The 27,715-nt window shown below is 41.4% G+C and overlaps 1 protein-coding gene across 13 annotated transcripts in view; it reads left to right on the top strand.

Annotated features, from left to right (window-relative positions):
- The first annotated feature begins 16,143 nt into the window (after positions 1-16,143).
- Positions 16,144-27,715, top strand: part of LOC132405974 (transcription factor 12-like) — a 174,376-nt gene continuing 162,804 nt past the window's right edge. For 2 of the 13 annotated variants that reach the window (XM_059991055.1, XM_059991050.1), the window contains exons 1-3: positions 16,146-16,345; positions 17,166-17,257; positions 17,782-17,854. In XM_059991055.1, coding sequence (XP_059847038.1) covers positions 17,186-17,257; positions 17,782-17,854 — 145 coding nt within the window. In that variant the 5' untranslated portion in view covers positions 16,146-16,345; positions 17,166-17,185. The other 11 variants (XM_059991056.1, XM_059991049.1, XM_059991048.1 and 8 more) reach the window with 8 other exon arrangements.

Genomic DNA, 27,715 nt, shown 5'->3' with positions numbered 1-27,715 from the left:
ATTTTTTCTGAGGAATGCTGCGTAAAAGATAATCATATAAAAGTTACTGCATATACATTAAATCAAGCTTAGTCTCCAAACAAGAGTGTGGTCATCAAACCTGATTGACAACAATCCCCATCATTCAGTCATCCTCACTCTATGTGGTTGCTATGTGAAACCAGGAAGAAAATGGAAAGGTAATGATTTTATATCTCAAACATGAAAAAAATCTACAGATGCTGGAAATCCAAGTCAATGCACACAAAATACCGGAGGAATTCTGCAGGTCAGGCAGCATCTATGGAAAGGAGTAAACAGTCGATGTTTCAAGCCGAGACCCTCCATCAGGTCCTGATGAAGGTTTTATATGATGATTTATATAAAGATTTTATATGAAGGGTCACTCATAGGAAGGGCCAGTACAATGCCTGATGGGAATAAGTGATACGTGTATCAGAACGAAGAGCAGGACAATCAACCTCCTGAGAGTGTTCCAATGTTCAATGTGATTGTGGGTGTTTCAATCTGGGCTTCAACATCTCTTTTCTTTTACATCCCCATACACTTTGAATCCCCTGCAACTTAAGTTTCTCTGAGACTCCATCATGAGTGAATTCAAAGACTCCTCATGTTTCTGTTTCCAAGAGGACCACAACCTCACTGTAGAGTTAGGTGGCTTGCATGCCTAAATGATCTAGGGAACTACATTGGCTGGAGTCAGGACCTTGTGCTTTGGCTCTTGGTCGGGCTCTACCCATGCCAAACAGGTCAAAGGGTAGAGGCCAGACTAAGAGTGGTCCACCAGTCCTTCAGATTCAGGGGTACATCTCAGGGCTAACAATGCTGACCAGTCAAAAAAATTGTTACAGAAACAGCAATGAAGTGAAGACACTGCTGTGCTTTCTTGTTCAGGGAGGTGATATTAAGGGACCAGGTGAGGTTATCTGTGATGTGAACTCCCAGGAACATGGTGCACTTAACTCTGTCTATGGAGGATAATTATTCTAAATCGATGACCCATTTTTCTTGAGTAGAGATAATAGCCAGAATCTTTTAGCCAGGGTAGAAATATCAAATACCAGAGGGCATAGCTTTAAGGGAGAGGAGGTACTTTAAACAGGATGTGTGGGACAAGATTTCTTAAACAGAAAGTTGTAGGTTCCTGGATATATATAATTGCTAACAAACCTGATTCTGCTTCTGATTCTGAGATGGAACCCACCTGTTTTGGATCCTTTTCCCGGAAGATACCTGCAGAATTATACTCTTCTGATCACTGTTGCAACGCGTGGTTATTTGAATTATCAACACCTTCCTGCCAGCTTGAACCAGTCTGGCCATTCTCATCTGACCCTCTCTTATTAAGAAGACATTTTCACCCACAGCACTGCTGCTCACTGAATGTTTTTAGTTTATCGCACCATTCTCTGTAAATTCTAGACTGCTGTGAAAATCCCAGGAGATCCGCAGTTTCAAAGATACTCAAACCAGACTATCTGACACCAACAATCATTCCAGAGTCAAAGTCATTTAGATCACATTTCTTCGCCGTTCTGATGTTTGATTGAACAGCAAATGAACCTCTTGACCATGCCTGCATTTTTTAATGTATTGAGCTGCCGGCACATGATCGTCTGATTAGATATTTGTACAGTACAAGCAGGTGTACTGGAGTACCTAATAGAGTAGCCGCAGTGTATACTTATTATTGTAAATTATATATTTGCACTGCTTTTAAATAGATGTATGTACATAAGTAGTGCAAAAGAGAGAGAGCAAAATGGTCATGGGTTCATGGACAGTTCAGAAATCTGATGGCAGAGGAGAAGAAGCTGTTCCTACAGCTTCTTAGCTAAATTTCTTTGCTTACCAAGCGAGGCAGTTGGTGACAGCATATCTGATGTGCTGCAATAAACTGGGGTGCATTAAACATCTTGGTACTTGTGGTGCCGCAGCCTCTGTGCTAAGCTGTTGCATTTGCCGAGATAATTCACCCTGGTAGGAGGTTCAAACTCTCAGCTTTCTGAGGAGTGCTGTCATCTGAGTGAATACTGATAAGAAAACCACATTGCACCTAGGGTCTGTTGACATTAGAGCAAGGGATGAGATAACAAATCTAACTTGAACCTCCATCATTTCTCTTTCAACAAATAATTTCATTGAAAATCTGCTGTGCAAATTTTTTCCTGCTATAACCAAACTAAAAACATCATCCCGTTGTAGACACAAAAAAGATACAATCAAAGTTTGATGTTCATACATCAGGATTGTAGAATTATCCATTTTACTCAGGCTCTCAAGGCTCAAATCAGTCATGACTTTGTCCTGTACTCTTATGCGACAATGTATGTTGTTAAAGGATTAGAAGCAGTTCTTTCAGATAAGAAGTGATGTGCAACATGCAAAGTAAATAATTTATAAAGCTGGAGTATAAAATGAATTACAAAGATTAAACTAGAAATTCTGCTCCTGGTACTATTACAGTTTTGGGTTGAGCTTGCTAAACTACTGGGCAGCATGTTAGTGCCGCGGTTTACAGTGCTTGGGGTTCAATCTCCACTGCTTGTCTGTAAGGGTACAAAGCTTCGAAATATGTATGCAGTTTACAACCCTGAGATTCGTCTTCCCACAGACACTCATGAAACAAAGAAACACCACGGAACATGTTCAAAGAAAACATCAAACACCTAACATGCAAAAAAAGGAAAAATCACACGAAACGGCAAAAGATGAGCAAATTAGCACACAGAATATTAAACATCAAAACGTAGAATTTTTACATTCTCCTTGTGACTGTGTGGGTTTCTTCCGACGTTCAGAGACGTATGGGTTAGGGTTAGGGTTAGTAAGTTGTGAGCGTGCAATGTTGGCGATGGAAGCACGGCAACAACTGAGGGCTGCCCCAGCACATCCTGTAGTGGTAATAACAGGTATATAACCAGAGGCATGTTCCTAAGTGAAATGCACATGTTCCTCTGAGGAAACGTGCCACCGTCTGAGGCACCAGAATGGGTGCCAGCCCGGTTGTGATCTCCATGCCTTCACTCATCTCATCACAAGATTTCGCTCCTGCTCTCCAGAGGCAGGATTTCCTTGAACACAATGCTTTTCACTGTATGTTTCAATGTCCAGTACTGTGCAAAAGTCTTAGGCACTTGTAAAAAGATTCTGTAAAGCAAAGATGCTTTCAAAAATAATGAAAAGTTTCTAAATATCAAAAAGTTTACTATAAAGAACAGTATAGTAAAAAAAAACTAAATCAAATTAATTTTGGTGTGACCACCATTGCCTTTAAAACTGCATCATTTCTCTCAGGTGCACTGCCGTGCAGTTTTATAAGATAATCAGCTGGTAGCTTGGAGAACTTGCCACAGTTCTTCTACAGACTTTGGCTGTCTTGCTTGCTTCTTTCTCTCCAGGTAATCCCTGACAATTCTGCTCTTATGTTAATTGTTTTTTGGAGATGATATTGAGATCAGGGCTCTTTGGATGCTATACCATCTGAAACCATATTAAAAATCTAGAGAGCCTAAGATTTTTTCACAGTACATGTGACAGATAGCATTAATTTTTAAAGAGTGACATAGTTTCAAAGAGAGTACATTCAAAGTGTGTGACTAGACTCTTTGAATTATGTCTGTTTCTGCTCCAACGACTATTAAGTACCATAAAGAGTCCACTAAACTATTGCCTTTCCAATCCAAATGGCCAGATTGCAAAGATTAAACAAAATTAACAGACAATTGCAAGAGAGTTTCAAATAATTGGGATTGATCTTGATATAATTTAGTCCCAGCGCACTGTGACATTTCAGAACCATTTGAGCATTTTGTTTTACTTGCAGTTTTAAACACCATTTCAATCAGTCAATTGATTACCGCCCTAGATCTCAGTGTTGCCCAGTATATTAAACACTACCACAGTCGGCTAATTGGGAATCCAGATGTGGGATTTGCAGTCCTGATTAGGAAATGGAAAATGAGTTCTAAACATTACCGTCCGTGTGATCACAGCACTTAGATTTCAACAATTCTTTGTATTTGTTCATTAAGTGGTATGAGGAAAAGCGGATTAGGCAGGTGTTTATTGATTATCTTCACTGCTCAATGCTGGGAGATGTTTGTTAAGTAAATAGCCACATTCATCTGTAGTTAGTGTGTGAATGCCAGTATTTTCTGGTAAGGTTGTCACAGTGTAGGCACCTGTGGCTAGCCATCAGATTCCATTAGACAGTACTGTTGTCAATTGTTATCCTATAGGAATGTGTGTATTTATCGAAAAACAACTAATATGCAGTACTGTGCAAAACTGTTAGACATATATAGAGAGAGAGAGAGAGCTAGGGTGCCATTGAGTTCTGCACAGAGCTGTAGTAATTGTATGTATTGCACTGCACCGCTACTGCAAAAATAAATAAAGTTCAATACATATGTGAGTGGTGATAAACTTGAGTCTGATATGGGTTTCTATTGTGGACTGAGAGTGGGAAGGGGACAGGGAGAGGGGAGGGAGTGGGAAGCATCAGAGAGACATTCTGTAATGATCAATAAACCAATTGTTTGGAATCAAATAACCTTGCCTGGTGTTTCAGGGCTGGGTGTGTCTGCACCCCCCAATCTCCCTGCCCTTGCTGCTCCTCTGCCACCTGTCCTACACCCCTCTCACGGCATTCCATCCTCGCCATTCCCAACAGCCTTCGCTCCCGCCAGATTTGCAAACTTGCTTTCCACTCCACATTGACAAATACAATACTGTGCAAGAGTTTGAGGCACCCTAGGTATATATGTGTATATATAGCTAAGACTTTTGATCAGTACGTTATTCTATATACAGTATTTCTTATTGTAATTTACAATATATTTTATATATTGAACTGTATTGTTGCTGCAAAACAGCAAATTTCACCACACATGTCAGTGATAATAAACCTGATCCTGATTCTGAAATATCCCCATTTGGCTTTTCTCTGGAATCTGAATGGATGTCAGAGCTGTTCTGGGACCCATTCGTCTCCTCGTTTTGCTCTACATTAGCCAGTACTTGGAAATAACACTCATGTGTCAGTGAGCTGTGGTGCTTGTGGATATTTCTCAGCAGTGATGATAGGATTACAATGTGTGAGCTGATGTCTTTGAGATGAGCTGCTGCAGTCAATGGCCTGGATAATCAGAGACCCACAGCAAAAGGTGGAAAAGCATGAGTATCCCAATCAATGGTTATATCTCAACAAAAGTCATTAAAACAACCGGTCACTAACCGTACTGCTGTCTGTGGGACCGTGGGGTAGATAACTGAGTGGTTGCTGTGTTTCTTCTAGGTACAATAATGGCCACTTGTCAATGTATTTACCGACATTTGAATTCATTAAAATATTTAGAATTTTATTTAAAGATGTTGGTTGTCCGTCATACCTGACAATGACAGGAAACCTGTGCAAGAGAGTTTTTAAAGTAGAAGAGTGATTGCACTGGGGCAGTTCCACTCTCTCGACCTTGGAGGTCCAGGTCCGGTGGTACAAACAAGCATCTCAAACAGGGGTCTTTGTCGGTTGCAGTGGGTGACCATGACTTCCTCTGTGCCCTGTCGTGCCCTTCGCTCTCCAAAAGGCGTTGCACAACCACCTCACTGTAGATCTCATCTGCCCAGTTCTCCAGAGCTGTCTTCACACACCAGGACAGGTATGTCCCTGTCTCACCAAGGTATCAGACCCATTGACCTCAACTGATTCAGCTCGCCTGTCGAAGTGCTGTACCTTGTATGACCACTGTCGCATGCAGGCAGCTACTTGCAGCCACAGGACAGAGCTGAGTGTCCAATGGGGACCAAAGGTGAATGAGCTGCCCTGGAATGGACATGTCAAGACCCTTCAGCAAAGGTGCTACCACCCCTCCCTGGACACCCCATACACCATTTTATTTAAAGATACAGCACCTTAACAGAGTGGTCTGGCTCAATGAGCCCACGCTTCCCAATTACACACATGTGGCCAATTAACCTACCAACACATGAATCTTTGGATTAGGGGAGGACAGCCAAGCACCCAGAGGAAACCCACCAGGTCATGGGAAGAACACTTCACAGACAGCGGCAGAAATGAATCTGGGTCGCTGGCACTGTAATGGCATTACACTGCCGTGACGTCCAAATCTATTCTGAATGTGCATATGATACTCTGTAAATGCTTGTTTTTGTGCATAGCATACACTTCCCCACTGCTAGCAGACTTCTGAACCCATCACTACTTTCTCACCCTCTCACTAATGGTCCTGCCAAGTTCTCAGACTGTCAATTCTATCTCTTCCAGTTACTCAGTTTAGCATTTCTTTTTGCACCACCTCAGACTGCCTGAAGCCCCACCCTACCATTGAGCGCATCTACATGGAGCACTGCCTCAAGAAAGCAGCATCCATTATCAAGGAGCCCCACCATCCAGGCCACGCTCTCTTCTCACTACTACCACCTGGCAGGAGGTACAGGAGCCTCAGGATCCACATCACCGGCTTCAGGAACAGTTATTATCCCTCTACTAGGAGGCTCCTGAACCATCGTGGATAACTTCACTCATCTCAACACTGAGATGATTCCACATCCTATGGACTCACTTTCAAGGACTCTACAACTCACGTTCTCAGTATTATTTTTTAATTGCACAATTTGTCCTCTTTTGCACATTGTTTGTTTATATATAAGTTTTTCATAAGTTCTATTGTATTTTTTTATTTTCCTGTATATACCTGCAAGAAAATTAATCTCAAGCATGTGGTAACATATATGTACTTTGATAATAAATTGACTTTGAGTCGTTGCTCAATTTTGTTGATTTGTGCCTGCCGTTGTATTTATTATTCCCATGTATATTGTTTACTCTGGGAGTTTCAAGCACACAAGGAATTTCATTGCACCCTTGTGTATATGACAATAAAGTTATTTGAATCTGAATCTGATCTGGGTCACATGTTTCGTGTATCCAGCTGAAGAAGAATGGGAAAAAAAGCAGTATTCATTCCATCGGAATTTGCCTGGAATAAAGCGTTATATTTATGAAGATAAACTTGATAAGTTTGGAATGTTTTCATCAGCACTGATTAGCAGATAACCCGATTGATGTTTTCAAGATTATGGAGGGTTATAATAAGGTTAATAACTGATAATGGGATGAAAAACTCATGAGAGTTAAAACAAAGGGCAAACAAGAACAAATTAATGTAAAAGACTGTTAGAATCTGGAACTCAGTGTCATGGGCTGTTGAAGCAGCCAGTAAATAATTTTAATAGGAAAATGATTACTTATAAAAAGGAAAATTGGCACAAAAGGGAAATGTTCAACTGTAAAGAGACAGTACACTGTTTAGGGCATAACAATGTAATGAGCAAAGGGATTCTGGGGTGCAAGTTCATAGCTCCCCGAAAGTGACATACAGAGGTTGATAGAGTCGTTAAGAAGGCATACAGCATACTTGCCTTTATTAGTTGAGGCATTGAGTTCAAAAGTCAGGAAGTTGTGTTGCAGCTTTATAAAGCTCCAGTTAGATCATATCTAGCGCATTACATAGCATTCTGGTTGCTCCCATTATAGGAAGAATGCCCAGGCTTTGGAGGGGTGCAGAAGAGGTTTACCAGGATGTTGCCTGGAATACAGGGCATGTGCTATAATGAGAGTTTGGAAAAACTTGGGTTGTTTTCTCTGGAGGGGTGGAAGCTGAGGAGAGATCTGACAGAAGTTTATAGGAATATGAGAGGCATAGAGTAGACAGACAGTATAATTTTCCCAGGGTTGAAATGTCTAATATGAGAGGGTGTGCATTTAAGGTGAATGGGGGGAATTTCAAAGGAAATATGAGGGGCAAGTTTTTTACACAGAGGGTTGTGGGTGCCTGGATTGGTCTGCCTGGGGTGGTGGTAGAGACAGACTTCTGAGAGACATTGAGATAGGAACATGAATGACAGACAGACAGTCAGACATACTTTATTGATCCCAAGGGAAATTGGGTTTTGTTACAGTCACACCAACCAAGAGTAGTGTAGAAATATAGCAAAATAAACCCATAAATAATTAAATAATAATAAGTAAATTATGTCAAGTGGAAATTAGTCCAGGACCAGCCTATTGGCTCAGGGTGCCAATGTGAGGGAAATGGAAGGATATGGGTGCTGTGTAGGCATGAAGAGATTAGTTTAGTTAGCCACGAGATTGCTACTTGAGTAAGCATAGTATTGTGGGCCAAAGGGCCTGTTCTGGTGTTGTTCTATGTTCTATGGGCTGAAGGAGCAAAAGTGGCTTGAACAATGCTGCAAAAAATCCACACTATCAATTTTTTTTATTTGAATAGTTGGACGGCTGATTTAATAAATTTTTATATTAATTTAATAATCATGGCACCTTCCAACACTGTAGGACATATTGCCTGATTATAAATGTCAGAATTACATAGAACATGGAAGAGGACAGCATAAAAACTGTGGCCCTTAGGCCCATGAGGTCTATGACAAACGCAATGCCAAATTAAATCTCTTCTGCATGCACACGATCTATTTAACTCCATTCCCTGTGTATTCATGTGTCTAACAGCCTCTTAAAAACATACACACAATATCCTGGAGCAGTTCAGCAGGTCAGGCAGCATCAATGTAAATTAATAAACAGTTGACATTTGGGCCGAGACCCTTCATCAAGACTGGAAATGAAGAGGCAAGATGCCAGAATAAAAAAGTGGGGGTTGGGGAAGGAGGCTAGCTGGAAAGTGATAGGTGAAGCCAGGTGGATGGGAAAGGTAAAGGGCTGCAGAAAAAGGAGGGGCACCAGGGGGAGGTGATAGGCAGGTGAGATGAAGAGAAGAGGTAAGAGGGCAGCTAGAGTGGGGGATGGAAGAAGAGGGAAGGGGGAGGGGTAATTGCTGGAAGTTAGACAAGTCGATGTTCGTGCCATCAGGTAAGAGGCTAGAGTGGGGAATAAAACAATAGAGGGGAGGCGGGGGAAACATTTTGTTACTTGAAGGAGAAATCGATGTTCATACCATTAGGTTGGAGGCTACCCGGATGGAAAATAAGGTGTTGCTCCTCCATTATGGGGTGGCCTCATCGTGGCTCAAGAGGAGATCATAAACATACATGTTGGAACAAGAAAGGGAATTGGAATTAAAATGTTTGGCCACTGGGAAGTTCCACCTTTGGTGGATGGGCTGTTAAACAACTGTTTCCACAACAGCCCTAGCACCTGGTTCCAGGTACCCACCACTCTGTATAAGAGACTTGCCCCACTCATCTTTAAACTTTTCTCCTCTCACTTCAAAAGTATGTACTCCAGTACTTGACATTTCTACCCTGAGAAAATGATTCTGACTACCTATCCCATCAATGCCTCTCATAATGTCTGCCCCTGACATCCCAGAGAAAAAAGACGGTTTCTCCTATCTTTCCTTATAGTATTATGGCAAACTCCTATTAGATTTCCTCAAGTTTGAATCAGAATTGGAATCAAGTTTATTATCACTGACATAAGTCATGCATTAGCAGAACTGTGCAAGACATTAAGAATATAAGTTACAGTAAAAATATATTAAAAATTAAAAAGCAATATAAAAAGAAAGCAAAGCCTGGGGTAGTATTTATGGGTTTGTGGGTTGTCTATTAGTACATGGTACACCTCACCCATTTGGCATCTGAGTACCAGCACAATTGCTCAGAGCAGGGATTCCCAACCTCTTTTATGCCATGGACCCCTACAGTTAACCAAGGGGTCTGTGGATCCCAGGTCAGGAAGCATTGGCTTAGAAAATTAAGAAGTCAGTGCCCATATGCAGCATACTTAGACAACCCTCAGCCCTGGGTTGATGATGATAAGCAATATTTTGACCAGATAAATGGCCAGATCCTGCAAGAGAATGACTGGCCACACTTACTGATACTATAATTACCATAATTGAATCTTAACGACCCTGGAGGAAAAGGGGAGGTGTGGACTCACTACTGAGCAGAAAATTATCTACACACATGGTATGGTTGCAAGGCAACATTAAACCAGGCTATTCTGTATCCTTGGGCTCATATTTAGAATCCTAAAGCATTTCCACCATCAAGAATACGATGGAATCAACTTCCCCCAGCAGGTGGTAAACATATAGAACTCATCACCACAGAATGTGGATGAAGCCAAGCACTAAAAGGAACTGGGTATAGTCATTCATCATTATGTGTTGTGTCCTATGATGTGGACAATCATAATCTTATCCATGAGCATGATTGTTTTGGGCAAATGTTTCTACAGAAGTTCAAAGTTCACATATGTCACCTTATACAATACTGAGATTAATTTTCTTGAGGACATACGCAATAAATCTAAAGAATAATAACCATAACAGAATCAATGAAAGACTGCCCAACTAGGGCATTCAATCAGAGTGCAGAAGGCATCAACGGTGCAAATACAAAAATAAGAAATGATAATAATAATAAATAAATAAGCTATAAGTATCGAAAATATGAGATGAAGAGTCCTTGAAAGTGAGTCCAATGGTTATGGGAACCTTCGAACGATGGGGCAAGTGAAGCTGAGTGAAATTATCCCCTTTGGTTCAAGAGTCTGATGGTTGAGGGATAGTAACGATTCCTGAATCTGGAAGGGTGGACTCTTCTTCCTGATGGTGTCAGAGAGAAGAGAGCATGGCCTGGGTGGTGGGGGATCCTTGATGATGGATGCTGCTTTCCTGCGACAGTGTTTCCAGTAGGTGTGCTCAATGGTTAGGAAGATTTTAATTGTGATGAACTGGGCCGTATCCACTACTTTTTGTAGGACTTTCTGTTCAAGGAGATTGGTGTTTCCATAGCAGGCTGTGATACAACCAGTCAATGCATTCTCCACTGCACATCTATAGAAGTTTGTCAAAATTTCAAATCTCATGCTGATTCTTTGCAAACTCCGAAGGAAGCAGAGGATCTGCCATGATTGCACTTAAGTGCTGGGCTCAGGAGAGGCCCTCCAAAATAATAACACCTAGGAATTCAAAGTTGCTAACCCTCTCCACCTCAGCAAGACCAAGGAACTGATTATAGACTTCATGACAAGGAAACCAGAGGTCCATAAACAAGTCTTCATCGGAGGATCCAAATCTTCCATACCCTTCAATCATCAGGCTCTTGAACCAAAGAGGATAACTTCACTTGCTCCATCATTGGAATGTTCCCACAACCTACGGAATCACTTTTAAGGACTCTTCATCTCATGTTCTCAATATTTATTGCTTATTTATTTATTACTATTTCTTCTTTTTGCATTTGCATAGTTTGTGGCCCTTTGCACTCTGGATGAACATGCTAGTTGGGCAGTCTTTCATTAATCTGTTTGGTTATTATTCTATGGATTTATTGAGTATGCCCACAAGAAAATGAATTTCAGTGTTGTATATGGTGACACATGTACTTTGAACTTTGAATGAAGGGTGATTTGATAAAGGTATACAAAATTATGAGGTGTATAGACAGGGTAAATGCAAGCAGGCTTCTTCCACTGAGATTGGGTGAGACTAGAACTAGAGGTCATAGATTAAAGGTAAAAGGTGAAATATTTAGGGGGACCATGAGGGAGAACGTCTTCCCTCAGAAAGTGGTGAGAGTGTGGAACAAGCTGCCAGCGGAAGAGGTGAATGTAGGTTTTATGTGAATATTTAAGAGAAGTTTGGAAAGGGGTAGGGTTTTGGAAGGCTATCGTTTGGGTACAGGTCCATGAGACCAGGCAGAATAATAGTTCAGCATGGACTAGAAGGGCCGAAGGGCATGGTTTTGTGCTGTGGTATTCTACGACTCTCTGAAATGTAGTACTGTTGGATGGCAGCAATCTCAACCAGTGCCACCTTGTAAACAATACAAAGGAGAATGAATTAACTGTTTTTTTATCATGAATGTTCAGGGAAGAATAATAGTCAAAAGTCTTTGCGAAGCCGATTTGTGCAATAATTTAATTTCAAGGAAACAGTAATCTAATTGTAAAATTGCAGATTTATTGTGAGTTTTGCAAGAGTCCACAAGCTTTTCCAAGTCATTTAGGTCTGATGAGCTTGAGCTAATATAGAAGGGACTCCAGGCACGCACATTGGCTCACACCATCCATTCCCCTTCTTCTACTGTGATGTGACCATCCACCAACACCCCGTACACCCTGCATCCTGTGACTTCAACTTCCCGTGCTTCTCTCCCTCGTGATCTTCCTCCCTGGAGATCTGGAAAGCTGATAGCAGAAATGCCAGGATGAATAAGGGAATATCCTTGTTCTGTGCATGGCCTATTTAGTAGCAACACCTTGCACTTGTGTACTATTTAAACTGTCAGTCCAAGTTCAAATTTATTGTCATTCAACCATACACATATCTATCACCAAATGAAACAAAATTCCTCCGGACCAAGGTGCAAAACATAGTACATATAACTCACACACATAACACATGAAGTAATATCATCAGAAATAAATTAACAAATAATAAAGTGCACTTATGACACAAGTTAAAAAGTATATAGTATAACGCTGCGGGCACTTCATGAGCCCTGGGTGGGGGCAGGGGGTTCGGTAGTCTCACAGCCTGGGGGAAGAAGCTGCTTCCCATTCTGCCAGTTATTGTCCTAATGCCTCATGTCACCTCCTGCCTGATGGTAGGGGGTCAAAGAGATTGTTGGTCGGATGGGCGGATCATTGACAATACTAAGGGCCCTGTATATGCAGCAGTCCTGATAAAATTTTCAGATGAGTGGGAGGGAGACTCTGATAATCCTTTCAGTGGTGCTCGCAATCCTTTGTAGGGGCTTGTGGTCAGATGCCATGCAATTCCTTGGGACATATGGAGGTGAATCATAGAACATAGAACATTACTGCACAGTAAAGGCCATTCGGCCCACGACATTGTGCCAACCTTACAACATACTCTAAGATCTATCTAACGGTCTTCCCTCCCACGCAGCCCTCTCGGCTTTCTTGTTTTCCTTTAAATTAGTTTTATGTTTTGGAGTTACAAAACATAAGAGTGGCCACGATTAAGTTCAAAATGAACCCCAGATGACTACCTACCTGTTGAAGTGCAGCAAGATGCTCAAGTTTTTAAAAAGCACGGCAAGGAGGTTCGGTTAAAAAAGCTCAACTTGCAAAAGTAAAGAAGATTCAAGTATTTTAAAAGGCAGAAAACGGAAGAATTAACAGGTACCTATCATGCAGTGCTGTGAAGGTGCAGAAGTTAACATTGTGCCAGAACGTAAACCTAGGAAGCTCTGCAAGTGCTGGAAATCAAGAGCAAAGCAGAATACTGGAAAATTCAGCAAGTCAGATGGTATTTACCACCAGAATCTTGATGAAGCACCTCACCTTAAAACATCGACTGTCTATTCCTCCCCATAGATGCTGCCTGACTGCTGAGTTCCTCCAGTATTTTGGGTGCATTGCTTTGGATTTCCAGCATCTGCAGAATTTCCCATATTTATGATGTGCTCCTCTATTTTTCTATCATCCATGTACCTACCTAGGAATTTCTTAAATGTCTCTAATGTATCTGCCTCTACCACCATCCCTGGCAGAGTGTTCCATGCAGCCACTACTGTGTAAAACATTTACCTCTGATATCCCCCCATCCCCCTCAAATCACCTTAAAACTATGCTCCCTCAGTTAGCCATTTCCTCCTTGGGAAAAAGGTCTCTGGCTATCCAATCAATCTATGTCTCTTATGATCTTGAACACCTCTATCAAGTCACCTGTCATCCTCCTTTTCTCATAAAACATGCTCTCTAAATTGGCAGCATTCTGGTAAATCTCTGCACCCTCCCTCAAGCTTCCACATCCTTCTTATAATGAGGTGACCGGAACTAAGCACAATATTCCAAGTCCTTGAATAAAATGTCTGACGGCTTGTTATCTGTCAGTTCCTTGGCAGTGGAGGTGTACACTCAGTGGTCACTTTAATGGGTACAATCTGTTCATTAATGCAAATATCTAGTCAGCCAATCATTTGGCTGTAACTCAATGCATAAAAGCATGCAGATATGGTCAGGAGGTGCAGTTGTTGTACAGGCCAAACATCAGAATGGGGGAAAAGAATTGAGAATTCATTTACTTAAATCTTATGTCCATCCCACAGTGTGGGACAGTAAAACTCTTTGTGTTATGACTCCATCGCGATGTATGGACATGTGAATCTAAGTGACTTTAACTGTGGAATGATTGGTGGTGCCAGATGGGTGGTTTGGGTATCTCAAAAGCTGCTGATCTCCTGGAATTTTCATGCACAATAGTCTCTAGAGTTTACAGAGAATGGTGCAAAAATCAAAAAAAAAATCCAATGAGCAGCAGATCAGTGGGCAAAAATGCCTTGTTAATGAGAGAGGAGAATGGCCAGGCCAGTTCAAGCTGACAGGAAGGCAACAGTAACTCAAATAACCATGCATTACAACAGTGGTGCGCAGAAGAGCATCTCTGAACATACAACACATTGATCCATGGGGTGGATGGGCTGCAGCATGAAAAGACCACAAGCATACAGGCAGTAGCCACTTTATTTGGTACAGGAGGTACCTAATAAAATGGTCACTGAGTGTACTCACTCCCTTAAAAAGTGTCAAGGGAATTTAATATTTAAAATCGGCCTGTTTGACCAAGCAACACCCAATTCAGTGTATCACTGGGATATCAGGCTTCTCATCTTAAGGGAGGGATTGACCTTTGGTTGACTGGGAGCTGTGGCTGAGCCAAGAGAACACATCTATCTACAGTCAACACATTAAACGTTGCAACCTTGACCTCTAAACCATCACTTCAGCTGTCCAATCTCTCTAATTTGCTTATTATGGCATCTTTTGATGTTCTAAGACTGGATTTTAGCTCTTTCTGTTATTCAATTACTTCCTTTGTGATAGCTTTCATAGTCTAATTTTAGAACCCCCTCTGTAAAAAAACGCTTTGCCTTTTAACTTTTATCTTAATATTCATAACCATCAACAAATAACATTTAAACATCACTTGCGATTCGTTCACCGAATCTAAAATATTTATTTACTGTTATTTATTGGTACCGTGTTTTCGCACTTTGGAAATGTTTCGTTTTAAATGAAACGTGACCACTAAATTGTGGGCAAAATTATGTGGTTATCCTGTTATACCAGTCTAACTTACACAAGACTTTAGCAGCTAGTGCTGCGGGAAATTCGAAGATTTCCGATTAGCCTCCAATGCCGATGTTCAGAATGCCGCACGCTAAATGGCGTGTTTGCTTGTGATATTTACTTTTTGCGTATCTGGAACGTGGGTGTTGTGTAAAATACACGGCACATAAGCCGAATGAGAAGACCAACTAAGTTTCGAACCATTAAAAATTACAAGTGTGTGTGTGTGTGTACGTGAAGATGATTCTTCTCGCCCTGAGTGATCCTGTCACGCTGTTTTAGAGAAGGGGATGTCTGATCTGCTAACGTCTGGAGACCTTGAGGCTTTATACGCGCAGAACACATACACACAAAAAAATTAATTCACAATTTAGTTCGGCCCGCACTCGGAACGCCGCAGCGCCTGATTCGTCAGTGAGCAGGACATTGGAGAAGACTTGGAGGCGCTCCAGCTAAACGATGACATCACCGCCATTCCAAAGTCCTGCTCCAACGAGCTCCGTTTCCTTTTCCTGCCAAACATCAACGCAACATTGCCGGCGTTTCGGGCTGGGACGGTCGGGACGCCCAGCTTTGCGCTCGGGACTTGGCCACCGTGAACGCCGCGATCAATGGCCGCGGTGTTTAACGTTGCCGCACTCAAAGCACGGCGCGGAAATAAAATGGGCTATCACTCCACCCGCCCTCACACCCACTCCACTCCACTCCACTCCACTCCCTCGCCTCGCCTCACTCCCAACTCCCGCGGACGGGCTTCCCACCGCCCGACAGCCGCGCCACGGACACGGACACGGACGCCGCCACGAGGGCGGGCGCGCGAGGCCCCTGGGCCAACCCCCCCCGGCCAATCAGCGACCCGGACGCCGGCCGATTGGATGCAAGCGCGTCACTACAATGGGCGGTCCCGCCCTTCTGATTGGCCGCTCGGGCGCACCGCCTGTCACTCAAAGGTGGAAGGGGGAGGGGAGGGGTGGTAAACCCACAACACTCGAGCAGCCGGCTGTCCGCTTACGCGGAATATATTGTCCCCGGGGAGGAAAGCGCCCCTCCGCCCGCTTCTCGCACGCCGGCCGCCGCAGCGGGTTTTTTTTGTTCGGCAGCCGTTGTCGAGGAGCGCGGTTGGCCGCCGGCAGCGGGCCGGGTTTTTTTTGTTTCTGCTGGCCGGGACTGAGCCCCCGGATGTTGGCGCAGGGATACCTCCCCCGCCTCACAATGTGATCATGTTTGAAGAGGGTAAATATGTCGGCCGCTGGGGATGCCTCTGCTTGCAGTGTAGCCGCAGTTCGGGGGGCCTTTCACCTCAGATAGTCCTTAAAGTTTGCAAAGGGAGGATCCGAGTGCCGGCATAGGGCGGGCGGGCCGGCGGTTGGGGAGGGGGTGGTAACTATACCCCGGGAGGGCGCAGAAACCCCGCTTCCCTTTCATTTAATGTTGGCTTTTCGGATGCTCGCCGAGGAGGTAAACACACGGCATGGACTTTTATTGTTACGGAGTAGAAAGTTGTATGAGGGACCTCGGGTACGGGCAGATGGGAAAAGTACAGCCCCCCCGGGCGGGTTGATCTAGAGGGTGGGAGGGGTTGTGTCGGTCGGTATCTCCAAGGGCCAGAAAAGTGCTTTTTCCCCCGAGGTTAACTACTGCTGCTTTTTTTTAATGTCTGAAGTTGTTGCGGCTACTCTGGAGCGAGGGGCGCACATGCACAAATGTAACTGGGAATCGGGTGGCTGGGGGTTTGAATTAATGCCCCCATTTTCAATCTGTGAGGGGGCTGAGCACTGCCCCCCCAAACTTTTTACTTTAACGCCCAAGTCAAAGTTGGCTGCCCTTTGTTACTTTGTCCCAATCCATCAGCAATGTTAACTTCTGGTGACTGAGAAAAGTGATCTGTTCTTGCACTACTTGTTCATATTTGCATTTTCTGTGTTTTTTAAATGGCAAATTCTCTTTCCTTTAACTTGAAGACAAGGCGGTTTTGAATCTCGTGATTAACATCACGGTGTGGTCAAGGGTAGTAAGGTTTTCTTTTCCTTTTCTTTTTTTAACCTTTGTTTAGGGGTGTTTTAATTTGTCAAAATGAATCCACAGCAGCGAATGGCAGCCATAGGGACGGACAAAGAGCTTAGCGACTTGCTGGATTTCAGTGCGGTAAGAATTATGGCGGTGTATCATGTATTTATGACCGATATATTTTCTTGCGGTATCGACTCTTTAACGTAATTGTGCAATAGTCAGTCGTTTGATTTGCGATTACCACCATTGCAAGAGGCTGGTATTTGAATTTTAAGCGTGAAGCCAGTTGGATGTGAACTGTTTCTGGAATGCCATTATCAAGCGACGCTGATACTGTCAGGGACTCAGTACTGTAGGCGATCTTTTGTTTTACCAATTTATTTTGTTTTTAACTGTACTTAATCCTAAGAATCTGTTGCAAGATGGTAGCGCCGATTAATTACGCGGAGCGCGAGTGGGTGCACTTTGAAACGAGTTCCTAGACTTGCGCTGTGGAACTAGTGTGAAATTGCGTGACTGGTTGTGGATTTAATGAATTTGATTAGCGAAAAAAAAATACTTTTTTTAAGCTGTGATGTTGTTGATGAGACAGATTTTTGGAAAAATGTTGAGACGCCCTGTTGCAAAATCCTTTATTTAAGTGACACTTTTTTTTTCAGATGTTTTCCCCGCCTGCTTCTAATGGAAAAAATCGACCAACCACGTTAGGAAGCAACCAGTTTGGAGGGACAGGTACTGTGCGCTAATCTTTTATAAAATGGGCGGTATAACTATGTCAGTGAATGGTCTTTGGGTAAAATTTATTCTTTTCAGCCTTAGAATCTAGTTTGAATTGGTAGAAAGGTTGTGGATTGAAAGGACTGAATCCGTATTAGGTCTTTAAAATTTAGAAAAAACAATAGTATAGTTATTCACAGTTGAAACATCAGTGGGGAATGTGGAATGGTGTAAGGTATCTCGGAAATATGCCTGAGGGGAATTTACTGACTAATAAAAAAGCGATGGCTTGACTAACAAAAAAAAGATAATCATAGGAATTGTTTTTTTCCCTGATAATTTTGCCATCTACTTGGATAAAATCCAACATCAACAGATTTTTTTTAACTTCTATATTGTCTTGTGCTTCAAGTAGCAGTCAAAACATCTGCTCTTCTGGTGAAAACTGCTTTTTTTTTGCTTAGCTGTGGGCATCTTGTCCAGTGATTCACTGTGTGTGTGTGTGTTCCTGCTAGAAAAGCCTTCCAAGTTTGTTTTGAACATAATGCATTGTGTCCTGACATCAGTATTTCATTATCACTGTTCTAATGCGGGTAGATTAATTTCCATATGAATGGTTGGTTGCACTGTAGTAATATCTTGCTTGGGTAACATTTGAGATCGGTGCCTTGTAACCTTTTTCGATCTCCGAGACCAAGTGAATCAGATGAAGAAACTCCACATGGTGAAACACTTTCTAGTTTCGTTGCTTAGTCGTGAACTAAAAGCCAACTTGAGTATTGATAAGCCTCCTTTAGTTGGCAAGTCTGTATTTAACTCCTTTGGGATCTCCATATTACAGCAATGTCAGGATGGAGGGTGTCTGCATTTTTAAACCAGAAAGTACAATGTGAAATACCTTCAAGTGAGGGAAAATGTATAGCTGAAATGTGAGTAGTTGTTTCATTTTATGCTTGGATGATTGCAGTTATGTAACTTTTTTGTTTTTCTGCAGCAGTGATTATTGAGCTCTGTCATAGGTCACCTGTGGATTTGCAGGCATTTGGCAGTCTCCAGGGTGGTTGGGAGTGAGAATGGGGGAAAGAATAATAATATTCTTCTTCCCAGGTGCTGGTCAATGCTGAATAACAGTGACAGGGAAAAGATAGGCAGAAGGGCAGAACCAGTTTTAACATCACTGGTATGTGTTGCAGCAGTAAATTGCAATAAGAATCTTTGTGTCATATTTAATAAGAAAAATAAAAAATTCAACCACATTTTGTGTAAATAATGTGCATGTAGACGTGTAAAAATATATACATAGTGCAAAAAACAAAAAATGAAAAATAGAGGCATGTACCTGGGTTCAGTGTCCATTCACAAATCTGATAGGCAGTGGGGAAGAAACTATTCTTGAATCGTTAATTGTGCCTTTGGGTTCTGTACCTCGATAGTAGCAATGAGAAGAGGGCATGTCCTTGGTGATGGGGGTCTTTAAAGATGGATGTTTTTTTTGAGGCATTGCTTGTTGAAGTTGTCCTCAATGCTGGGGAGGCTGGCTGAGTTTGCAACTTTCTGCAGTGTTTTTTGTTCCAATCCTAAGTAGCCCCTCCGTACCAGATGGTGATGCAACCAGTTAAAATGTTCTCCACGGTTTCTGTGATGTAGTGCTCTATGACTTGAATTAAAAATTTCTTCCTGGAGCCTTTGAGCAATGCAGAGTAGCAGTGAATTTTCTAAAAGGCTAAACTGTTCCTAAATATAAGCGTTAATAAATATTTATTTATTGAAACTCAGTTGAGATCATTGTCATATACTCAAATGTACAGGTGCAATGAAAGACTTGCAACAGCATCACAGACAATTTCTATCATCAGAAATCCCCACCATTCGGGCCATACCATCTTCTCATAACTACCATCAGGCAGGAGCTACAGAATCCTGAAGTCCCACATCACCATGTTCAAGAACAGCTACCTCGCTTCAACCATTCTGTTCTTGAACCAGCCTGCACAGCTCTATTCACTACTGCAATAATAACCACACTATGACCACTTAGCATTACAATGGACTTTGTATTTTTTTTGTTCTAATTGAGTTTTCCTGTTTTTAATAAAAAGTACAATTGATGTTTATTTTGTCTCCATATCCGATGTAATGTGCCTGTGACGTTGCTGCTAGTCAGTTTTATTTATTTATTTAGAGTCACAACATGGAGCAGGTCCTTTCAGCCTGCCCACTGGTGTTCCTTGTTACCCACCTATCTAATACTAGCCTAATCACAGGACAATTTACGATGACCAATTAATCTATAACTGGTACATTTTCGGTAAGTACATTTAATGTCAGAGAAATGAATACATCCTGAAATTCTTCTTCTGTGCGCACACCCATGAAAACACATGATTCCAAAGAATGAATGACAGTTAACTGTTAGAACCCCAATTCCCCCTCCCCCCCGCAAAAAAGCATTGGAACTCCCTACCGAGCACTCAAGTCTGTAGGAAAGCATCAATAAAGACACAGACTTGTAGTACCTCAAAGACTACTTGTTCACCCGGTAATTCGACATACCACAGGCTCTCTCTCTCTCTCTCTCCCTGTTTTACAGCGAAAGGGAAGACTTAACAACTCACTGATTTATGGTGTTAAAAGTCTGGTGTGTCACTTTTTATGAGCCCTGTGCCCAAAAACCTCAGGTCTCTGGGCACATAGTCAGTAGCAGGCTCGTTGCTTCCATTTTTCCATGTTCTCCCACGATGCATCAGTTGGCAGCAGCAAAACCAGCCCATCTCTGGAGCCACGAAAGTTCAGCACCCTGAAGGTGTGCTTGTCTTCCAGGCTGCATCCCTGGGATATCAAAAAGTGGCAAATGGCCGATCGTAAGACCCTGAGAGTCAGTCCCATTTCCACAAAGAACCAAAGTCAGCATGGAACTCCAGGTCGGGGTCTTCAAAAGAACCTTGAAAGGGGAAAAAAGACATATCAAAGGTAGAAATAGAGCTGTTTCCGAAGATACAAATAAAGGTATCACCATTGGGTGCCATCTTCCCTAAGCTCCACCCTGGACTGTGGGAGGAAACCTGTGCATACATGGGAAGGAATTTACAGTTTGCAATGGAAGCCGGCATTGAGCTCTGATGCCCAATGCTGTAATAACATTGAGCTGACCACTTTTGCAAAGGGATTTTTCAGTGCACCTGTGCAGGTGTGAGCATGTGGCAAATAAACTTGACTTTCACTTTATCCAACTACATTAAACATAAATTGATAATTCTTGCAAGAAAATGCAAATAGAATGAAAAATTGTCCTAGATTGTATTGAATGGCTTCATTCTTTTTCTTTCTCTCTCTTTTTCCTCCCTCCCTCTTCCCCTCAGCAAGAGAGGCAGGGGGTGGGGTTGGAGAAACAAACTGCACTTTGTGTACAAAAGGGATGTTGAGGCGAGCAATTCAGAGATGTAATTCAATCAGTTTTGGGCTGATATCTTGAACCAAAGTAAAAAAGCTTGAGTTTATAAAAGCCTGTTGAATCCAGAGATTGAATTACAGCCTTGAGGTTCCTGCACAGCATCTGTTGTTTTGTTATAACATGGTTTGTAAATTTTAAGTTGGCTGTGCCATGAAGCTTTTTGTAGGGTGAGAATTTTGGCAGCATTTATCTGGTTGGTGAGATTGTAGAAGTGCAGAAAATTTACGATAAAAGAATGTGATTCTTGTATTTCCTGAAAAACTTAATTGCACCTTTGAGTACTAGGTGTAAACACAGATTCTGCAGGTGAGTGCCACAGTAGCATGGCAGTTAGCCTGACAATATTACAGCTTGGGCTGTCAGAGTTCATTTCCTGACGCCGTCTGTAAGGAGTTTGTACGTTCATCCCATGGTTGTATGGGTTTCCGCTGGGTGCTCGGGTTTCCTCCCACAGTCCAAACAAACCTATTGGTTAGTAGGTTGGGTCATTGTAAAATTGTCCAGTAATTAGGTGAGTGGCTCTTTAGGTTTGTATATCTAACAAATAAGTTGCTGGAAATCTTGACCAGCACATAGAGATCCCGATGAAAGCTCTTAGCCTGAAATGTTGACAGTTTATTCCTCTCCATAGAAGCTTCCTGACCTACTAAGTTTTGTCTGTGATGTTCAAGATTTCAAGCATCTGCAGAATCTAATTTGAGCTGGTAAAATAGTTGGCTACTAGAATCACCTTTTTAATGGCCTCCTTAAGCAATCTGTTGACAAACTCCAACTCATTCAGTATGCTACTGCTAGATTTTAACCAAAACCAGGATGGGGGAACGCATCCCTCCTGTCCCAGCTACTCTGCATTGGCTCCATGTATCTTTTAGAATTTAATTTTTTTTTAATCTCTTAAAGGTCTGGGACTGGACTACTTCACAGAATCATTTTCATTTTATAATCCTGCTCAAGCTCTCGGGTCTCTGCTGATCTCTTAAATTTAAACAATCTTCCTCAAAAGATAATTGGTAGGTCAGCTTTTGAACTACACTCAACTGTGGAATTCAGTACCTAAAACTATAGGGGATGCAGACTCCATTAACACTTTCAACCGCCAGCTCTAAGCCTATTTATTTAATCTTTTAACTAAATCTTTTGGTCTTTTATTTTCATGTTTGCATTTCATCCTATTGTACAGCATTTAGAACTGCATCATCTAAATGAAAAGTGCTCTATAAATGTTATGACAATATATACGAAAGGGAGTTGATGGACCTGTGAGAGAGAATTTATAGGGGTACAGGGAAATAAGAGAGGGAATGGGACTGTGTTCACCAGGGCCTTGCACCTCATTTTTCAACTATATATCCAAGTACTTTTTAAAGTACTTGAATATATAATTCCCTTTCAGGAGTAGAATTCTAGTAGTCACATTACTAGCTTAGTAGCCCAGAAGCATGGGCTAACATTCTAAAGACCACAGTTCAAATCTCACTGTGGCAGCTGTGGAAATTAAGCTCTGTTACTGATCTGGAATTTTTTTAAGGAAACAGTTGTGTCTTTTGCCTAATCTGCTGAGTTCTTCCTGCATTTTGAATTTGTTACTCTGAATTTACAGCATCTGCAGAACCTCTTGTCTTTTGCAATGATGGTTACAAATTGTTGTAACAAAGTGCTGTCCATGTCCCATGCCTCTGTGCAAGGTTTTGGAATTTGTGGAACCACAAACTTCATCTCCAGTTGTAGCCACTGACTTCTGCAACTTGGTTACTGTTGGCATCACAGTACTCTCTCTTCAGCAACTAAGTTAAGAGGGGTGTCCTGACCTAGGCAGTGTGACTGGAGTTTCATGTTTTTTTCTACTTTATCATGATGAACTGCACTGTGCTCCAAGGTATGTTCAGTGTCTTTGAGATGGTCTCGTACCCTTCCCTAGATTTGTTCTTCTCTGTTATAATTTCTGTAACTTGTTTTGCATGTTCTTTTGTCTTCATTTGGTTTGGTCTGTTGAAAATCTACCATATTGTTGGACCTTACAGAGAGGGTATGTCCACAAATTGGGTGAGTTAGTAAGATATACACAGAAACACACACACACTCATTCACTCACTCACACCTTATCAGCTTCACAATTGCGGCTTTTTTGGTAAATTGTTCAGAAGGTTTGGAATTGTTTTTCAATGTGACATGATGTGCAATGTTTTGTAGATTAGTTCAAAAATTCCTACTTCAATATATTTGAAATATAGAAAATGTGACAGTAAAATGAGTATATAGTTATGGGGGCAGAATACTTTTTCAAGGCACAATGCAGTTGATGGCGGGTAGGCTGGAGCCAGAGATGCATTGGACATTTTTGACTACCCATTGACGAGCCTTCCTGTCCGCTGTAGTGTAATTTCCTTACTGTGCAGTGATGCATCATGTTAAAATGCTCTCGACTGTGCATCTGTAGAATGATGAGTATAGATGTACATAGTCCAGCTCTCTTCAGCTTCATTAGAAAGTAGGGTGTTGTTGAGCTTGCCTGATTGTGTAAAATGAGAGATTGCCCTTAAGGAATGGAAAATGGGCCAATTGAAGTGCTCTGGGTGACACCAAAGGTGATGGGTCTCCTGTGCCCTAAGCACAGGTGATAATTTGATCCAGTTTTTGGAGCATACGGTATTTATGATGAAATCATTATAGCAGCCCTCTGTACTCTTCCTGGTGCCATTACACCTTTCTGTTAGTATTGTAATCAATCTCCGGCTGCAACATTAAGGTTGTGTAAGTGTTGGACATTGCGTACAATTTGGTGGCTTTCAACAGTTTTCCACTTCAGAGCTTGTTAAGGCATCATTTTTTAAACGTGGCATGAGAGTTCAAACTCTGAGATGTATAGGCACCAAATCAGGGAAATGCTTTCCTCCGCATCCGTTTGTAAAATAGGCAACTGTTTTTAAAAGAATGATCATGCTTCTGTTCAGAAATGACTGCTGCCAATTCTTGTATTGTACGTGGTAGCTGTGTCATTGTCTCATTCTGTGTGAATGGTAATGTGGCCACAGTTAACATATAAATTGTGTTTGTACAGATTTTAAAACCAAAATGTTTGGGCTGTTATGTACTGTACTGTTATCAACTGATTTCTGCCTTGTTCTACTTGCAATGTTAATCTTCCTAAATTTCATCCCTATAAATACCTGAGTTTATTTGGCATCCACATCCAAGTGTACTTTCTCTACCACCCCTATGCTTTTAGTTCCATGTCAAGCAAAGTGTTTCAAAGCCCACAGTAGACTGGTCTTTCTTTTCCCTATATTTGTAATATATTCTACCTCCAAGAACTTGCTCTTTTAGATGCAGTGCCCAATGAGCCCCACTGCCCAGCAACCCATCATTTACAATGACCAACTGACCTGTACCCGTTACATCTTTGGAATATAGGAGGAAACCAAAGCACCAAGTGGAAACCCATGCATTCACAGGAAGGACATGCAAACTGTTTGCAGGTGGTGCCAGTGATGCTCTGAGCTGTAATACCATCACACTGACTGCTGCTCTGCCGTGTCTGTTAAGACATCTGTACACTGCCTTGATTTGTTTTTGATGGTGACTGGGTTAGCTGTTGCCCATTCTTTTAGTTAGTCTAATATTCTCTCCAGAAACGTATTCCCCTTTCTTTCGCAGCTTTACAGTAGCTGCATTTCATTTCCTCTCTATTGTGACTTGCTGAACTTTGTCTGATAATGTTCTTGTGTCGCACCTTGGAGTATTGTATAATAACTTTGAACAGCACCTTTCATACAGATATTCAGTACTGTGCAAAAGTCTTAAGCACCCTAGCTATACTTGTGTGCCTAAGACTTTTGCACAGTACTGTAGTAGTTGTATGTATTGCATTGTGCTGCTGCTGCAAAAAAAAAATTTCATTACATGTGAGTGATAAACCTGATTCTGATATGGGTTTCTATTGTGGCGTGAGAGTGGGAAGGGGGCAGGCAGAGGGGAATCATGAAAAAGAGAAAGGGAGAGGAGAGGCAATGGTAAGCGCCAGAGAGACATTCTGTAATGATCAATAAACTAACTATTTGGAATCAAATGACCTAGTCTGCACCCTCACCATCCACTGCCCTTGGCACTCCTTAGCCATCTGTCCCACACCCCTCGCCACTCCCATCATCCTTTGCTTCTGCCAGATTTACACACTCTGCTGCATAGTACTGTAGTTTGAAGTGGTTTGCAATGGGATAAAAGTACAAGTATTCAAAATAAAACAAAAACAAACATGATAATAAAAGACAAAGATGTTAGTTTAAAGCAAGATTACACAAATAAGTTTTGAGCTGGTATTTTAAAGTGACAACTGAGTCTGCATCTCATAGTTTTGGGTATTAAATTACACAGTTTAGGAGCGTAGTTCATAAAAAAAAAAATTGACCTGCCCTTTTGGGGGGGGGGGGGGGGGGGTTTAAATTTAAGAGATCAGCAGAAGACCTGAGAGTTTGAGCTGGTGGATGGCGAAGTGGTATGGCTCAATAGGCCACAAGGGCCTGTTCTGTGCTGAGGAATGCTGTGTGGTGTAAAAGTAGCTGTAAGTGAAAGGTAGAGTTAAGCATAGAGTTCCCTTTGAAAATGTTTCAGATTAATGTAAAGTTTTGAATAGTCATTGACCAGGCATCAAAGAGCCTTTCAGATGTTGAGACACAGAATTCATTGAACTTTAAACTGCTTGGGGCAGTAGTTCCTTTGTGGCCTCTTGATACAGTAATGATCTTTCCTTATGACCTTTGTGTGTGCTTGTAATAATTTTTGATTGAGGCATATTATTCCCAAAATGACTGACACACAAGATTGAGTTTGTGTGCATTTTCTTTTGTAGTTTCGAAATTTAAATTTTCACTTGACAGGAAACTAAAATGTGAAGAATTCAAGGTTGACAAGGTTAAGGAGCAGAATACAATTTAAGAAAACTTACTGATAGTGTATGATTGTTAGTTATAATATGACATTCCTTAAGTATAGCAAGTCATGTGCTAATTGTCCAAGAATTCATGTCCTCTATTGTTGTGGACTTTTCAGCACATCATTGCACATGCAGACGAGCTTTTACAAAGACTCATCATGTGATGAGAAGATTGAATTTTAGAATGAGTGCCACAGAGTTTTAAAACATTTTTTGTGGTGGTTGTGAGCTTCCTGAACTTTGTCATAACCATGAAATATACACCAAGTGAAATTTTCTTTCTCTATTCCAATTTTCACAAGTTTTCAGTATTTAAGTATACTGTATTTTCTTACCAATATCTTGATGGTTTTGGCTCCTGAAAGTGATCTTAATAGCAAAAGTGCAAACTGCTCTAATATTGAGTAATACTTTTAAGTAGTGTTGCAAGATGCTTTGAAATAATCACCTGTTCCTGTGTGCTTTTAATCTCAATCTCAATATTAATTTTCCAAAATCATCTACAGATTGTGTGACTGAGGATGTCTTTTGATGTGATTCATGAATGTCAGAGGCACAAATAATATTCAAAGTTAAAAGTTAGCAGAGTACATTATCATTATGTGCCATGTTGTATGACGTCGCCAATCTTGGCAAATTTTTCGACAGAAGTGGTTTACCATTGCCTTCTGGGCAGTGCCTTTATAAGACGAGTGACCCCAGCCATTATCAATACTCTTCTGAGATTGTATGCCTGCTGTCAGTTGTCACATAACCAACACTTGTGATATGCAGAAAAAATATTATATATATAAAATAATCACTATATACTACTATTAAGATTAATTTTCTTGCAGGCATTCATAGCACAAAAACTGAAATTAATAATGTGCAAAAGACAACTGTGCAAATGTAAATAAATAATGAAAACATTAAAAAGTCTTTGAAAGTGAGATTGCAAGTTGTATTATCAGTTCAGTATTGTGAGTGAAGTTATCCATGCTGGTTCAGGAGTCTTGATATTTAAAGGATAGTAACTGTTCCTGGTGGTGTGGGACAGGAGGATACTGATGACAGCAGTGAGAGGAGAGCATGGTTTGATCCTTGATAGACCCCTCTTCCTGTAATACTGCAGGTTAAAGGCATGCATACCCCAAGGGGTTCTGGTGAGCTCTGAAACCAAACAAGTGAAAGTGATCAGAACCCATAAAGTTGAATGATGGCAAAATACAGTTCCTGTGTAATATGATTTTAATGGTGACTTAGTTCAATGTACAGGCATGTTGTTTTAAAACTTAGTACTTTTAATGAGAATTGAGCTGTGTTTATGGTAGTCACTGCTCATGTATAAATTGTGCAATCCCACCCCTGTGATGAGAAATTTATTTTATAAAATGTAAATGAATCACTTTGTGTATTACCACATAGTTAAGATATTCAGGATTACTAATAAATTCCCCTGTTCAGTTGATGCAGAGGTCCTTTTGGTGTAATTTTTCTAGTCGTACATCACAGA

This window comes from Hypanus sabinus, chromosome 16 (genome assembly GCF_030144855.1).
Source record: "Hypanus sabinus isolate sHypSab1 chromosome 16, sHypSab1.hap1, whole genome shotgun sequence".
NCBI lineage: Eukaryota > Metazoa > Chordata > Chondrichthyes > Myliobatiformes > Dasyatidae > Hypanus > Hypanus sabinus.
Note: the sequence above shows the minus strand (reverse complement) of the source record. Positions and strands in the feature narration are given on the sequence as shown.